This window comes from Sciurus vulgaris, assembly GCF_902686455.1.
Source record: "Sciurus vulgaris genome assembly, chromosome: 8".
In the NCBI taxonomy this organism is placed as follows: Eukaryota; Metazoa; Chordata; class Mammalia; order Rodentia; family Sciuridae; genus Sciurus; species Sciurus vulgaris.
The window spans coordinates 36,357,314-36,375,055 of record NC_136468.1 but is presented as its reverse complement, the minus strand read 5'-3'; the positions used below and the strand labels follow the sequence as shown (position 1 = coordinate 36,375,055).

The following is a 17,742-nucleotide window of genomic DNA, read 5'->3' as shown; positions in this document are numbered from 1 at the left end:
TAATGCGTGTTTCACTCTGCTATCCTTTCTACCCCCATACTCCTTTCCCTCCCTTCTTTACCCTCTACCTAATCTAAAGTAACTCTATTCTTCCCTAGCGCTCCCCACCCCTATTGTGCATTAGCATCCTCATATCAGAGAAAACATTCGGTCTTTGTTTTTTGGGGTTGGCTTATTTCACTTAGCATGATATTCTCCAATGCTATCTATTTACCAGCAAAGGCCATAATTTCATTCTTCTTTAAAGCTGAGTAATAGTCCATCATGCATATATATAATGTGTGTGTGTGTATATATATATATATATATATATATATATATATATATATATATCACATTTTCTTTATCCATTCATCTGTTGAAGGACACCTCAGTTGGTTCCATAGTTTTGTGAGTTGAGCTGCTATAAACATTGATGTGACTGTGTCACTCTAATATGCTGATTTTAAGTCCTTTGAGTATAAACCAAGGAGTGGGATAGCTGGGTAAAGTGGTGGTTCTATTCCAAGTTTTCTGAGGAATCTCCATACTGCTTTCCATAATGGTTGCACCAGTTTGCATTCCCATCAGCAATGTATGAGTGTACCTTTTCCCTACATCCTCGCCAGCATTTATTGTTGCTTGTATTCTTGATAATTGCCATTCTGATTGGAGTGATATAAAACATTTAGTTTTTCCAGGTTTATATTTCTATATGAAGTTTATATCAGAGGTCTAGGAAGTTGTTGCTATGAATTTCACCTAGAACTCTGTCTCTGTGCAGTCATCAAAAATGGAGTACCTCTCTGGCACAGATTCTGTGTGTGTTGGAGAATTGGTATGAATGCTTGTGGGCTAGAGGTGCCCAGTGCCCAGAGTACATTATCCTGGCTAGGTTTCTCTCTTTCTCTGCAGCATAATCATGGGGAAGTTTTCTATCTGTAGAGACAGATATTTGTTTTCTTTTTCTCATGTTCAGTAGTTTATGAGAAACAAAAATTTCATAAAATTGCCTCCAACCCTAAATTAAAACATAAATGATTGAAAGTGTGAGACACAGACAGGCCTTTTCCCTATCCTTAACCAGGATAGAGTTCCTCATTATTAGTCTATTTGTAAATAAAAGGGAATAGATAATCTGAGACTGTTTCATGTGTCCTTAAGGATTGTTAAGGCTTGTGGCCACCAGGCTTTGGGCAGTCCTTCACGATGATAGGGAAGGACTGCAGATGGCCTGTCTCCAGCAAAGGAGAGGTGACATGAAGCCTGAACACTGCATTGTTCACACCAGTACAGTGTCTCGGATCACAGCTGAGGAAAGGAAGCAAGGATGTTCTCAGCTCCATTCCTCAGTAGAGCCAGATGCCCAATAAAGCAAAAACAGGATCCCTGTAAAGTTGCCAAGGCAGCCTCAAGGGTAGAGGAAAGAGTAGACAATGATTTATGAGGGTTTCATGCCACAGGAATGGGTCTTAAAATAGGCTTCCATTTTTTTTTCTTACAAAAATAAATGCCACAGGATTTATCAAGGGAATTGTGATACATAACAGCTGAAGACCTTATCAGCCCAAGGAGACCAGGGAGAGAACTAGGAAAGGAAAGCAGAAGCAAGAAGAGAAGTATGCTCATAACATGCTTTTAATCCTATTGAGCTGGTGCTCTGTACCCAGATGTAAAATCAATCTTTTAAAAATATGCAAATTTTATATTTTTAAAATATGCATAGAGGCAAGCTCATGTACTGGGGCATAATTAAGACATTGTATTTACATATTTTAAACAAGTTTCTCTTAACTCTGCTTCAACATTATCGTATTTTTAATATGATATTTTTACTATATCAATACATGGAATAACATGTTCTGGTAACTGAGGTACAAGTTATTATTATTATTATTATTATTATTATTATTATTTTGTGTATAAATAGTTGAGGAAGAAGCACACATAGAGTTGGCTTTTCTTAGCACCCTTTTTGGCATACCACAGCTGGTTAGCACTATCAAATTTCCATGGTGATTTTCATTTTCATGAATTATTATGTTGGTAACTGTTTCCATTTTACGTTGCTGTGTAACAAGTTCCCGCAAGTGTAGCAGCTTGAAACAATACACATTTACCTTCTCAGTTTCTGTGGATCAAGGAGTCCAGGCACAGAGAAGCTGTTTTTTTTGCTCTGGGTCTCAGAAGATTATGATCAAGGTGTTACCTAAGTTGTGATTTCAGTCTGCAAATTCAGCTAGGGAGAACCTATTTCTAGGCTCACTTAGGCTGTTGGCAGAAATCACTGCTGGGAAATTAAGGACTTTAGATTCTTCTGGATATTGTTGAGGCTGCAGTCCATTGTCACATGAATTTCTCCACATGGCCACATTGTTAAGCTAGCAGGGTAAATTTCTACTATGGTTGATACCAAGATGGAACCTTGCATCGCTGTTTGTTAGAAGCAAGTCCGATGTCTCAACGACACTCAAGGAGAAGCTTAGTAAAAGTATGAACACCAGGAGGGTAGGGATCACTGGGGACACCTTAGGGTTTGTCTGTCAAAGGGTCATTCTGACAAAGTAGGTGAATTCTTTAATTTGAAAACTGGGCAATTTGGAAATTTCCTCAAAATTAGTGTGTGTGTATGCAAGCTAAGTCATTAAAGCTTCTGTTTTTCATTATTCTGCCCTCTGATAAATGAAAAAGGGCAGAAGTGAAGTTGAAATCTTACCTAATGGAATCTGATAGAAGAGAGGTTAGCAAGGTTGAAAGAACCGTGAAATCAAAGAGGAAAATATTCACTGTTGCCCCTATGGAGAAGTGCAAACAATCGATTAAACTATTCCAGTATGTCCCTAATCCACTTGAAGGTCTGTGGAAACAGTTTACGACTAGGTTCCTACCATACTACCATGTGCTGTGATGTGCTTTCTGTAGTCAAGGGACTATGTTCATACTATCTGTAACTAAATCAGAAATGTTGCTTTGAATGGAATGGACCGTCTTTCTCTCATAGTCTGTCTTCATGTTCCTGTCTGCAGGCTTGGAAGGTTTTGTGGCTATCAGTATTCAGCACTTGGAATTAAAACCAGCATGCTTGGTTTATGGATTAAGTTTTAATACTGCTATATCAGAAGTCACAAAGGACTTAAACTAAAGAGGAGGATTGCATGTGGTTCCAAGGTGGCTTGTGGCTGAATTGATTGTTCCCACAATCTAGTAAGGCAACAATCAGAGATTTAAGATCACAGGGTAGACTTGAGAGACAAACCATTTCTTTGCTTTTAAAAATGACTGCCTTCAAATTCACCCTAAAGTTTAGTAGCACTCCAAGCAACTAGAATCTAGTTAGTAGGGTTTTTTTGTTGTTGTTGTTGTTTTTTTTTTTTTGTTTTTGTTTTTTTCTCTTCTTCGGTGCTTAAGATTGAACCCAGGAACTCATGCATGCTAGACAAGAATCCTGTCACTGAGCTACAGCCCCAACCCCATCCAATGTTAAAAGGACATTCTATTAACTGCTTTTTCATTTGTTTTGTGGGTCACCCATGTTTAACATTAGGGCAATAATAATCCAGGTATTAATTTTCTTTTGGGGCTATGGTCTAAGAAACAGTGCTTGGCACCTAAAAGATGCCCAGTACATACTAGTGGGACAGCTGCTAGTATTACTCTAGTTATTTACACATTCAGCTCAGTTTTCTCTGCTTTCTGCAACTATGGTAATATAAGATGCCGAATTGCAAAAGGAAGAATAAAATAAACAAAAACCAGAAAGATGGCTGGTTCCTCAGAGACATGGACTCACAGGGCTATTCCATGTGATTCCTGAGTAAGCCTTCTTGTATCCTAATTCCCCTGTATTTGAATTCTGCTTACTGGAGTGATTCTTCACTTCCCACAGTGCACTGTTTTTTTTTATCTTCCTACCTGCCCTTTTCTACAATCCACAGAAGTCAGTTAATATTTGATCCATGTGCCCACTTCTTCTGTCTTCTTTCTTCCCACAATCATGCTTAATTCTTTCACATGTACTCATTGATTAAACAAGAACTCTGTGCCCAGTTAAAGTTTAGTATCTTTAGACTCTATGGGATACAGTCCCTGAGGCTGCTCTTGAATAATGAACACCATTAGGAGGGCCTCAATGGGTCAAATAAAAAGCCTTCTGATTTATTAATTTTTATTTCTGGATTGAAATAGGGCATTAGAATAGTTTTATGAATTTATTCTTCACAAAACTAGGTTAGCATTTACCTATTCATTTTTTGAATTTATTCTACCTAGCCCCAAGAGGTATGCAGGTAACATTGATGTGTCTTTAGAGTTCAGGGATTTGTTTTCTCAAAGTTTTCTGGTTTTATTTTTAGGTACTTTATCGGGTCTTCAGATATTTGCAGACAGTTGGCTAGTGACCCTGATGCCACGAGGCAATCTGTTCCTGGTTTAGGACAGTTCATCTGCATTTGCTGCCCTCCTGATTTAATGGAGGGATCTTTAACTGGATTCTTCCCCTCTTCAGAGTGACTTTCTGCCTTTCCATTCTGGTGCTTCAGCCATGAATGACAAAATCATGAGGGACTGATCTTTAAAGGTCAGAGGTTAATATTAGTATAGCATTAAAAATGCCTATCTTACAGCAACATTGGTTTAGATCTTCCTCCTTTCTACTATTTCTCTTTTGGTCTTTGGTTGTGGTGCCATGAACATGAGCTTATGGTTAGATCTTTGCCCAGCCTCCAATTGCAAAATAAGGTGAATAATAATATTGACCTCATGGAGTTGAGGTGAGAATTAAATTCTCTAATATGTGAAAGTGCTTGTTATAGACTTTAATACATAGATGCATTGAAATGAAAAGTACCAAGTTTTGGTATATATGTCTTACCCAAAATAGCCAGTAAGATTATAAGATTAAGAAGTTACTAAATGAGCACCTCCCACTCTTTAGATGTTTCTATTGCTGCTTTTCTCATCCTCTCTTGGTGTCTCTATTGTTCATGCATGCTATTCTCTCTTTCAACTCAAACCAATTTTCTGTAAGTAGATTTAACAGCACAGTTCATTTTAATTATTAATTACTGCTCCTAGATAACCTTTAGGAAAAACAAAGAATGAAATCTTCTTTTTTATCTCTTTAAAAACTCAATGTACATTCAAAAAAAAAATCAATTAATTTGAATCTTTGCCTCTAGTGGATCAGTGATTTTCAGAAGAAGTCTATCCTTCCCATTGCTTTATACCTTTGTTGCTAAAAAGTTAGCAGCAGTGCTACTGAAGCATTTATGATTCAGGCAAATCTTTCCTTTTTTCTTTTAGAAAAGGGTTTAATTGAGTTCTATGCTCAGTATACCAGAAACCTACTGAAAAATATATAGTATAGATATGCATGTTCATAATTACAGAATAACAAATTATATATTTTGTTATGGTGACTTAAAAAATTACTGAGGGTTGTGAGGCCATTCATAGTGTGAAGAGTGGACTTTAGAGAATTTTAGGTACCTCAAATTCAAACTGGCAGTTATAAACTCTGGGACTTCTTTTGTTTGATTTTTTTTTTTTTTTTCCTTTTTAAAACTCTGTTTCCTTCCACTAATTTAAGCATGGGAAATAACAAATCCAGTACAGTTTGGGTCTTTTAGTAGCCAAGCAAAATCTCAATTCAACTGTACCTTCCTCTTCTTGTTCTAGTCCTGGACTGATCACTTTTTCCATGCCTTACTCTACTTCCCCAAAGAGCCCACTCAGTTCAAGACCTGAGCTTTGACTGAGGACATTGTGTTTGTCCAGTTTCTTGTGATTGCAGATGACAGACTACAATCAAATTAATTCATTTAAGAGAGGGTACAGGGGGAGGAGAGCTTATTGAGAGAATGGCTGGGTTGCAAGAACAAAATAGAATCAGTGTGCCCTTCCACATCCATCTTCACAAGGAGGCTACTGCTCACAAGCTCCTTCCCTCCATAACACTTGCATCCACTTAGAAAGTCTACACTCTGTCTCGCATCTCAAAATATGCCCCTTCATCTGCTCAAATTGCACTTTTTTTTAAAAAAAATATTTTTTTAGATGTCGATGGACATTTATTCTATTCATTTATTCATATGTGGTGCTGAGAATTGAACCCAGTGTCTCACACATGCCAGGCAAGCCCCCTACCACTGAGCCACAACCCCAGCCCCTCAAATTGCGCTCTTATACCTCCTCCTAACCCTTCCGCTTCCTTACCTCCTGCTTATTCTTTCGGGATTCAGTTTAGATGTCCCATTATCATGGACATCTTCCTGACCATTCCCTGCCCCACATACATAGGGTTCATTCCTTTTATGTGTTTTATAACTTCCTGTGCATAGGGCTTGTCTGTGCACTTATCAAACTTTATAGCAGTTGCTTGTTTTCTTGTGTGTTTCCCAACTGCACTGTGGACTTCTAGAGGGTGGGAACTATGCTTCATTCTTTCATTCTTTTATCCATGGTCTCATTCATAAACAGAGGAAAGGATTTGTTGAATGAATGAATGTAGGATCTTCATTCATTTTGGTGATAGTACGGTGCTTTCTGGGATGAACTTGGGACAGTCCTACTTCTAAAGACCTACATTCTAAAATCAGATTGCATGTGATTCCTTCCACAAACAAGTTCAGTAAACAAATACAAATATCATTGCAAAAAGCCCATTAAATCTGTTATTGTTTTGCAAATAATCAGTTTTGTACACTAACTAAAAATGATAATGAATTAAAATATATGTATAAAGTATACAATTAATAAGTAATCTGATTAACTGTGTAGTTGCTGTGAACAGAATCTTGGAAGGAAGGTCATTTTTAGTGGTTTCTTTTCATCATTTGATCATTTTGATAAGTAGTCTAACAAACTTTGGAAGTTGGAAAAACTTAATGATATGTGTAAGCCTTTTCAATTTGTCATTTCTGCCTAGGGATAATCATAATATTATATAATATTTAATAAATACTTAGCATTTTAATATAATTATTTCCATTTGTTCTAAGGTTGAAATATTGCTTCTTATCTTGCCAAGGCCCCTGATATGCAGGTCCCACGAAAGACATGTAGGAGAACCTTCCCCTTTTGACTGACAATTTCAGTAACCAGCTTTGATTAAACTTTTTGGGGGTTGTGAATTCATGAAAAACATTCACAATAGTTGTGGGAGATAGAAATTAAAAAGTTGCTCTTTATTCTTATATAGCTTTTTTTCTCCCATATATATAACTCAGCACCTGGTTTTCTGAGCCAATATAACGGTTTGTCATTTTAATGGGACTTTGGTATGGTTCCAAGAATTCTTGTCATTAGAAATAAATGATTTCACCAGAAAGAAAAATTAAGGGATTGGTTTTACTTACATATTCATATATTCCTTTTCTCATTCTCTCTTTTTTCTTTCAGTGAGCATGTTTTTGAACACATTAACACCGAAGTTCTACGTGGCCTGACTGGGCACTTCATCACTAATAGCAGGGCTTATTTTGGTAAGTGGTGGGAATTCTTCCCACTGAAAGTGTACTGATTACCAAAATGTTAGTAGTTGTATGTACCAGAAGAAAATTTGGGGAGAATATATAATAGCATTTTGCAGTTATTATCTTTTACACTTGTAAATGTCTTGGTGGGTAGACTTAGGATTTTTACTACACATGTTACAAACTTCTGAGATATTTGAGATATGGTGTTTGTGCAATCTATATTAATTTGCTGAAAAGTAAAAACAATGTAAATAAAATGGAAAATCAGAGAAGACACAAATCTATGTCAATCTAATGTTTAAGATACTATAAAATTAATGCTATTCAGTTCAATTAAAATGGTTTTTCATCACCCTCATCGAAATGAATTATTGAACATAATCAGCACTGTGTAGAAGTATACATAGCTCAGGCTTTTTTGAATCATTGAAATAGATTGTGTCAATTCTAAGGTTTTTTTCCTTCATCTTGTTCTTTTCTCAAAATTTACATTTCTTTCTTTATTTCTTCCTTTAAAAAAAAACCCAAATAGGCAAAAAGTACTATGATCTCATTCATATCATCTTTGCTCCAATAGTTGCGGTGTGCAATTTACTATCTAATAGTTTTATTTTAGTGACCTGAAACATATATCATCTAAACTTGGAACTTCTGTAACATAACTGAATGACATTTAAGGAGAAAGACTTTTTAGAAAGTTTTTTTTTTTTACACATATACTACAGAATTGATGTTAAGAACAATGGATGATCAAGAGAAAAACCAAAGTTTTAGAGCAAAAGGGCACAAAGATGTGGAGCAAAGAACACAAATAGACCTAGAATAACATGGGATTTCAGAAGCTTAGCTTGTGAGGAGCCAGAATAAAAAGGTGAAGACAGCATTACAGGGATGAAAACTTCCAAGCAGCTGGAAGATGGAAGGGACCATGGTATGTTGGAGCATCCTCTTGTGATGAGAGCATATCCAGGCTCATCTTGCTGTGTTCTGTCACATGCACTGTTGAACTCAGGCACGAGATGTTTAGAGTTGATATTATTGATATTGTTTAGAGTTGATGTATTGAACCAGGAATGTGAAGAATATTGGCAAGAATCATTCAGTATGGATACATATAAATAGAAAGTTCAGCACTGTCCACAAAAATCCAACCCAAGGTGAGGGGAGGTACCTTAAAGCTTGAGACCCACCTGCCTCAGCTTCCTGATCGCTGGGATTACAGGTGTGTGCTGCCATACCTGGTTCTCCTAGTCTTCTTAAAAAGACCGAGCAGAATTCAGACTTGGAGAATGCTTTTGCATGCTTAGTTAATTGTTAGTATCTTCTGAATACAAGGCATCTTTTAGCATAATCTATTTTGGGGGGCAGGGGATAGGAGAGGTATTACAAGCTCCCATCTAGTAGTCACATTTTGAAAACTATTTTTAACATTGTTTTCTGAAGCATCTTAAAATATTTTTTCAGTTTACCAAATAGAAAACAAAGTGGCCTTTTTTGGATACAATTCTATACTGAAGCCTCTAATTCTCTCTGATGTGGAGAGGTGGGCTTTTGTTTGTGCTGTCCTCCTCTCAGGGTATTCTTTTAATATCCTTGCCTTCTTGGACTGACCTGAAGAACTTCCCATGTGAACTCATTTACTCTTCCCAACACTACAGTATGGTAAGTGTTAGTGTCAATTCCATTTTACTTACAAGTTAGTTGAATGGGTAGAATAGGCAAGTTGGCACCTGCTTTGGGTCACACTAGCAGCCAGTGCTTTTATCACTGTTACTACTCCCTTGTTGGTTAAGTTTCCTGCTATTTTTCTAGCCTCCTGGACAAATACAGGCCCAGATTTTATTCTAGCAATATCGTGGTGTGGTTTCACAGGCTCTAAATTAACTTCCACAGTGTGGTACATTTCCTTTCACTCTGGTACAGCAGACCCAATGGTCATTTATTCCTTCCAGCCCACGGTGGCAAAGTCCCCTCAGCAATAAAGGGATTTTGGATTTCCCTCAGCTGTGTCTGTGGCCACCTTTGCAGACCTGGTGGGTGGGGCATTCTCTAGTGTGAGCTGCAGCTTGCTGAAGCTGGACCATTACTACCAGGCTCTCTTAAGTACATTTACCTTGCAGAATTTTCTGAAAGCAGAGGATACTCCTGACTGATGTGAAAAACTTTGAGGTAAAGGAAAACCTCTCTTGCAGGAAGATTTCCAAAGACCTTCTCAAAAATGCTGGCCTGTATTGAAAGCACATTAAGTGGCAGTGTGTGGTAATAGCTCTTGATAGCTTCAGCTCCTGCTTTCGAGATTTTTGACACTGTTATCACCTAACTTTTAGGGACTCAACTTTGCTAGGCCTTGAAATGACCCACGGTAAATTTTCTATGCAGCCACTACTCTTTGCTACTGGAGAAGCAGCACCTGGTAAAAGATCAGGTGCTTTGCAAAATAACTGTGTACATAGAATGGCACTGGGGAAACAATTACCTAACTGCTTTCCCCTGAGCCATGTTCTGAGAGCCTGCTGTGAGCGACTGTCCCTGGGGAAGTTAGTTGTTTCGGGCCCTTAGGATTCCTACGCTGGAGGCTGAACTATCATACCATTGATGTCTTATGAGAAGAGAGGTAAAAACAAATGAAAAACCTGATATTTTCTCTGTGAAGCAAAAGTCAATTAACTGAACATATACATAAAATATACATAAAAATAAAATTCATTTGGCTAATGCTGCTCTCTTTTACACTAATGGATTTAAATATAGGTATGTATTTGACTAGCTATCACAAGCCAAACCCAGCAGTGAATTTCTTAAACCACCTCTCTAACTCTTCCCTTCTGGTTCCGGTGATGTCCAGGCAGCTTGCTCCCTTGCAGACTTCAAGTTGCCCTCTGCCTGCTGGGCACAAGCTTTCCTGTCCGGGTCCAGCTCCAGCCACAGGAACCACACCTGTCTTCACACTCCAACCTGCCAATCTACTCTTATTTCTGCTAGTGAGAACATGTCCAGCCTGTTTGAAAAAGCCTCTTCAGGCAATGCTTATCTCAGTGGAGAACATTTCTGGGTTTTCATTTGCTTTTGACAGTGTTAAGGTGGATAGGTAGAGAAAATGGTCCTCTTAATTTTTAAAAAATGTTGATAAAATGGAGAAATTGCTTTATGTTGTATTGACATTTATACATAGATTCCTGTATTCCTATAAACTTGTATATAGGAACATGCCTATATACAAGTTAATAAGGAGACATTTTACACATATATAGTAAATACGGAGATATTAAAAAAAAAAACCATCTAGGACATAATTTTTAAGTTAGAACCAAGAACAAAAAAGAGAGAAAATTGGATAGCAAATAAAATAATTAGTTCATTCATTTGATATAAAATAAGAATGTTTTTGAGAGGGTGACAAAAGAGATAAAGACCATTGGGAGGAATCAGTTGTAGCAAAAGGTTCCTGTGTTGAGTTCCTACTCTGTGCCACTGTGTTAAGTGGTTTGCATATATTATTTTGTTTAGTTCTCATTGAAATCCTAAGTGGTAGGTATAAACTCTACCTTTATGTTGTTGAGTATAAACAGACACAAAGTTCAGTAATTTGACAAAGGTTTTAGAGCAGATAAATAGTAATATTCAAATCCAGATCTCTCTGACCATGCTATCTCTTAGGTCCTGTCCCTAAGTGAGAAAGTGGGGCTAGGAGATTGTTATAGCTCCTTTCAACACTTTTTCATCCATCTAAAGAAATTGACTTTCACTTCAAGTAGTATTTTAATGTATATATGAATCATCCAAATGACCGTGATTCTAGAGCTAAGCATGAAAAAAGACTTGATTAGAAGGGCTTGTAGAGCTGTATCAGCTATGAAGTGGGTTGCCTTCTGGCTCTAGAATGCAGAGTGAGAGAGATGCTGTGGCAGCCAATTGGCAGGGGGACTTGACGATGGTCAGAGGATCTGAGGCTCATTTAGCCTTACCAGATTGCAGTTTCTTGGGTTCACCATGAAAACTAATAAATCTCTGCAGGACACCAAGTGCCAGGCAGAGAAACAAGACAGGTGCCTGTAAGGTCTATGAACAGGAGCATTTGAATGGATCCAGTCAGCCATTAGATATGGAATAAGTGAGGAAGATGAACAAACCAGTGACAGATAATGGGACAAAACTGCCTGTCTTTTTCAGATTATATTCAAGCACAAATGGGTAGTTTTGAAATTCATGCAAGTGAAGGACTGAGGCAAGAACCCCAAGAAGCCACCCAATAAACCAGTAAAGACCTAAGGAATAGATACCCAGAAATGACTTGACTTGAGCAAGTAAAGGTAGAGTGTAGACTAGAATTTAAGTTCCCACTGATTAGCCATAGCATCATTTGTTCATGAAAGTGTTGCCTAAGAAGGTGGGCAGTGGCAGGTTGTAGTAGTTGGTATTTTCATTTTGACAGACCCACAGAAATGGTCCAGGCAGATTTTTTAAGAGAGGAGTGGGCTGAGGAAGAAAGAGAAAAAGGAAAGAAAAAGAAGAAAGAGACTGAAAGGAAGACTACAACTTTCTCACAAGGAGAATTTTTTCCTTTTCTTTTTCCTTTTTGGCCATGCATTAGGTGAGCTTTGGCCAGTCTAAACATGAACCAACATTTAGCACAATTCACAATTATGTGTTGTTTATGTGATTGTTTGTCATCCTCTTCCTTTCTAGATCAGAAGTATCACTAATGCAGGGACCATATTTGTGGTTTTGTGTACTACTGCATACCCTGCACCTATAAAGAATATTCTTTGACTACTCAGAAGATCCAGGGAGTGAATGAATTAACTGCATCAGAATTGTTTGGGGAGTTTGTTCAAAATGGTGGATTCTAACACCACCTGAATCACAATCTCTAGAGGAGGAATCTAGAGGAAAGATGCCACCGCAGCATGAGCTAGTAGGGCTTGGGACAAGTAACACAGGCCAGCTTCTCCCAGTTCTGAGTGGTCTGCATGACCTCACCCAAGGAGAGTGATCTTCTCTATGAGGCCACAGAAATGTGTGCTACAATGGAAAAAGTCTCATCCTGTGAACATGAAAACACTGAAGTAGAGATAGATCCTACTTTTTTTTTTTTTTTTTCTTCAAGAGAGCCTCCCCTTCCTCTCTTTTCTCTTTTTGTAAAGCCTTTGTAGCAGGTGGCCAGGAATGGAGGTGGAAGGGCATGAATGCGAGTTCTTCACATAGACCCACAACTGTTTATGGTAACAGGTGGCTAAGAAGGGTGCAATTAACATCTGGGAAGTGGATTGCCAAGACCCACTTGATAGCCATCAGTTTTCTTAAGCAAAATGTACAGAAGCTGAGGATTTTAAATTTCATATAGGTTATGGTCATCATGATCCAGTGACACACATCTGTAATCCCAGCAAAGTTGGAAGCTGAGGCAGGCAGGTTCAATGTTCAAGGCCAGCCACAGCAATCTAGAGAGACCCTGACTCAAAATAAAAAGGGCTGGGGATGTAGCTCAGTAGTGAAGAGCATCCCCAGTACAGAAGGAAGGAAGGGAGAAAAGAAAGGAATATCTTTCTTTGAAGAGATAGTCAAAGATATTCAAATATATTCAAAGAAATGGGACTTTGAAAGGGTCAGTGGGTATAAAGGAAAGGATAAACTTCAGAATTTGGAAAGAAACTAAAAAGATTATAGGTGCTACTATAATGCATGCCAGTTGCCTTGGTTTTTCTCGTTCAAGTTCAGATGGTCTCCTTTTTCCTAAAAACACTGCCACTAGATATGCTTTTGAAGACTTGGAGCAGGTGTCAGTCTGGAGTCTTTCTGTCTGAGAGTAGACGTCCAGAAAGTTTCCTATTTCCTTGTCCGTATCTACCAGCACTGTGGGGATTCTCCTGCAACCTTGTCATGGACTTTAATTCTTAGGAAGCTTTTAGCTAATTTCAGACTTTGGCATTTTGCATTTCCCATAGATTTAATGGAATTAATGTGGAATTATTAAGGTTCTGCTATGTGGGAACCGTGAAGCATTTTTGCATGTAACATAGGGTCTAGGAAAGTCGCTGACTTATAAGAGAAGTGTTGTATGCCCAGAGCACACAGTTCATAAGAAGTAGTCTTGTTGGATAGGAAAAACCTAGGCATCTTCTGGAAAGATTCAGATTTTACAGTCTGCAAGATGAATGGAAGTGCCTTATTTGTGTTCCTTTGCCAGATTTGTGTTCCCTTTTGCAAGTTAAAATGAGACAAGTTTGCACCTTCTGCTGGTTGCAAACCTGGATCACTGCCCCAAGCTCCAGTGCTCATTGGTCATCCTCTCAGCTTCCATCAAATAGGAATGGAGGTGATCCTTGGGCATTGGTAACTGGGTCCTTGCCAAAAAGCTCTTTGTTTTAAATGTGACCTGGGCTCTGAGTATAGCTTGTAACCCTGCCCTGTAAGGTGTAGGTCCAAACCACTTCCTCAACCCTTGTATTGCTGACTCTCACCCAGCGTCTCTCCTTCCCAGAAGACAAACCTTACCTGCACCTCGTCAGAGATTAGTGTCATCCAACTTTTGTCCCTTTGTTGCCTTCTTACCCGTGAAACAGCTCAAATAACACCCCACTTTCTAACATAGATTGTCTCCCTCTATTCTTTCATCCTTCTTCTTGTCTCAAAGCAAGAAATTGTAAGTTACTTTTTCGAGTAGGATGAATGTGCTTCCTGGGACCTTGGCATTATGCCTCCTGGTCATTCGTACCCTCTTCCACCTCCAGTCTCTCTTTTCACTGGATTCTTTCCCCTTCCACAAATATTTGTGACCCTCTTTTTACAATAAGCAAAATAAACACAAAACTTTTCCTGATTCTGCTGTTTATTCAGAGTGTATTCCTTAACATGTCATTACATCCCTTATCATCCATCCATCAAGTCTTCTAATCATCCCTCTCGAGACCCTTCTCTTATTCAGCATTAATTGGGTGCTTTCTCTGACTTTATACATGAGTAGACAAAGCTCCAGAGAAACAAGAAGATCAACCAAGGTCACAAAACCAAGTTTTCCAGTTTAAAGCCCTTTTACCTCTAAACTAGCTGATAGGGTCACTTTTGACTTCCAAAATGCTGAACCTAGATGATACTCTTTAGTTCTCATTTTACTTGTTCTGTATAATTTTTCAAATACAGCATGAGTGGGAAAACAGCATTGGAGAGATTAAGGTTTCAGTCTATGAAATGCATACATTTATATTTTAAGTTTTTGGTTATCTGGCAGATTAGAAACTGTTTTGTTCCACTGTGACAGGCCCACTAAACTACTAACTTGTCCAAGAACTACTTTTAAAATCTCAGTTTGTTTATGAGAGCTTCACTGTTCAGACATCAAGGAAAAGAATTCAAAGTGGCACCAAATATGTGCACATTAAATAACACCATCTGCCCATTTGGATCTGTGTAGTTTTTCTAACATACTTCTAGATGCTTGCCCAAAACCTGATGTGTTCCTGGGTAGGGGGAAGACTCTTATAATAAGACCTCACATTAGAAGACTTGGTTTGAAGTTTCAGATTTTCAAATCTTCCTTTGCTAGTTATTCATTCAGTACATACTGGAAGGACAGGGGTCCTTTTTATACTAGTGTCCTCTGTGCACAGCAAGGGCTGTACTACTGATGCGATATGACAGGCCTGAGAACCCCTCTGCTCCCATCACAGCTGCCTGAATAACCCAGTCTTTACTAAGGTCTATTATTCCTGCATTAGAAATACTGGGTGAAAGGTCTATTCTATTATAATGTAAATCCAGTTAAAATGAGTCATTTGCCCCTCGGATGAATTATCTGGTACCACTTTATAGACTACTTCTGGATTGGTTTCTATAACAAGAAAGCACAGAGAGAATGTGTCAGAGGAAACTTAAAGGGAAATGGTAGGCTACAACTGTCTGTGTTGTTTACATGAAGCAAAGACTTTCTAAAAGGAGGCCTGATAACATGATGGCAGAGAGCTGGAGCTTCAGGCTAAGGCTGTTTAATTAGATGCTTGACTTTGGTCAGGTCTGCATCTTGATGGATAGTTCTTGTTCCTCATGTAAATAAACTCTGTACATGTTCTTTAAGGTCCCTTTTAGTGCTGACATTCTGTGGTTCTGACTGAGGAGCTGAGAAATCTGAAGAATCTCCACTTTTTTTTTTTTCTATATGACCTGTACAGGCACACCTGGAGCAACCTGTGGGAGGTATTGTTGGTCTATGGCATGGACCCGGGCTCAGATTTTTGTAGCCCTGGAACCTAGCTCATGACTGGTAGGAAACACTTAGTAGTGCCTAATGGAATGAATGAACAAAGGCCTGGCAGGTACCCTGGTAGTGTTACATGAAGGCTCTTCCCCACATGCAATTGAGAGCTACTGCTAGTATTGTGACCAGTGGCCCGGGTTCTTTGGAGTGTAACTCTGCCTCCTTTCTAATACAGGAAGAGCCATAGCTTTTTTTTTTTTTTTTTTTTTTTTGCAGTGCTGGGGATTTGAACCCCAGAGCCTTGTGCTTGCAAGGTAAGCATTCAACCAACTGAGCTATATCCCCGGCCCCAAAGCTATGGCTTTTCTAAAGACTTGGTTGAGTGGTCAGGACTATATGGTGAGCTGCTCCCTTTGTACCATGATTAACCAGGGATTTCCTTTAACAGTCTAGTAAGACTATGATGTACAAACCTGTACTGTGGGCTGGCAAAAAGAGCAGTTCGTGTGGTATGCTGCATCATACATGATGTTCTTGAGGCATGTACATCATTAAGACAACAAATGGTAGCTTTGCTATTGCTTTTGAGAACCAACTATGTATCGGGTACTGAAGTAATTGTTTTATATAAGGTTGGTGTGAAAATTGAGAACCCTTGAGGATAAATAATAATACCATTTCCACTTCACAGTTGAAGGACCTGATATTTGAATAGATCAAATAATTCCCTTCTGGATCTGTGGTCTGTAAATTTACTTTAAAAAAAAAAATCTTTATTCCTTCTTCAAGCGAACTTTCATTCCTAGTATTTCATTACAGATTAGTTTTGTCCCTTCTTAACTTTCATACTATTGCCCCTGCTCTGCCCAGAGAAATTACTCCGTGTGTGTGTGTGTGTGTGTGTGTGTGTGTGTGTGTGTTTACTGGGGATTGAACCCAGGACCCAGGACCCAGGGCTAGGATACATGTTAGGCAAGTGCTCTATCACTGTGCTACATCCCCAGCACACACCCCACTTTTATAAAAAATATTTTTTTACTTGTCAGTAGACCTTTAGTTTTTTAAATTGATTTTTATGAAGTGCTGAGAATTGAACTCAGTGCCTCATATGTGCTAGGCAAGTGCTGTGCCACTGAACCATGACCCCAGCCCCTACCCACTTTTTAAACAATGTGACAGGGCCTCTCTAAGTTTCCTGTGTGGCCTCAAACTTGCATCCTCCTTCCACAGGCTTCCAAGTAGCTGGGATCACAGGTGTGTGCATCTGTGCCTGGTTTGCTTGAATGTTTTAACATGTGAAAATTCAAATAACTGGAAGGAATAACTCCTTGGAATTAAATCAAGATGTCTTATTATAGGGTTGGAAACATTTAGTCTTATTGATATTTCCTTCTCATATTCATAGATGTAATTTCTGTCTTTTACGAAATTTTTGGTAGAACAAAACATCAGTTTTTAAGTAATAGCCTAAAGGCCATTCAAGAGCAAATAAGAAAAATACTGTTTTTATGGGACAAGTAAGGGTTAAGTAACTGATTCTATGTTAATTGTACCTTCCATGTTATAGTACTAAAATATAGTATAGCTATCCTACAAGTTTCCTGGATGTAGTGGATTCTTATAAATCCACTACAAGAAAGAAGTTTGACAGCTTAAGGACCAAGTTCCCAGTCAGAGAGGCAGGAGAGACAAGCATGGAAAGGAGCAGCTTTGCACAGTGCTAGGAGGTGTTGGGGTGCCAGTGATGGAGGGTTGTGGGGAACTTAGGAAGTCCTGGCTTTAGCCTGGAGACCTAACCATCTTCATTCCTTCCTTTTATTAATAAATGTTACTTCTTTTCTCTTTTGCAATTCTTCATACATAGCAGTTGATAAACTTATGAACTAAGGAACATTAATGGTACACAGCAAATGTTTTTTTGTTTAAAAAATACTTGTTAACAAGTGGGATATTGCTCGATTTCAGCAGGTGGGTAACATCCGTACATGAAGTGATCTCTCATTCTCTCTCTTTTTTTAATATATTTTAATTTTTTTGAGACAGAGTCTCACTATGTTGTCCAAACTGGCCTTGAACTCCTGGGTTTTGAGTAATCTA

At 38.4% G+C, this 17,742-nt stretch overlaps 1 protein-coding gene across 1 annotated transcript in view; it reads left to right on the top strand.

Annotated features, from left to right (window-relative positions):
• Nucleotides 1-17,742, top strand: part of ST7 (suppression of tumorigenicity 7) — a 316,094-nt gene that overhangs the window by 188,438 nt on the left and 109,914 nt on the right. The window contains 2 exon segments of the mRNA XM_079150519.1: nucleotides 7,378-7,421; nucleotides 7,425-7,460. Coding sequence (XP_079006645.1) covers nucleotides 7,378-7,421; nucleotides 7,425-7,460 — 80 coding nt within the window.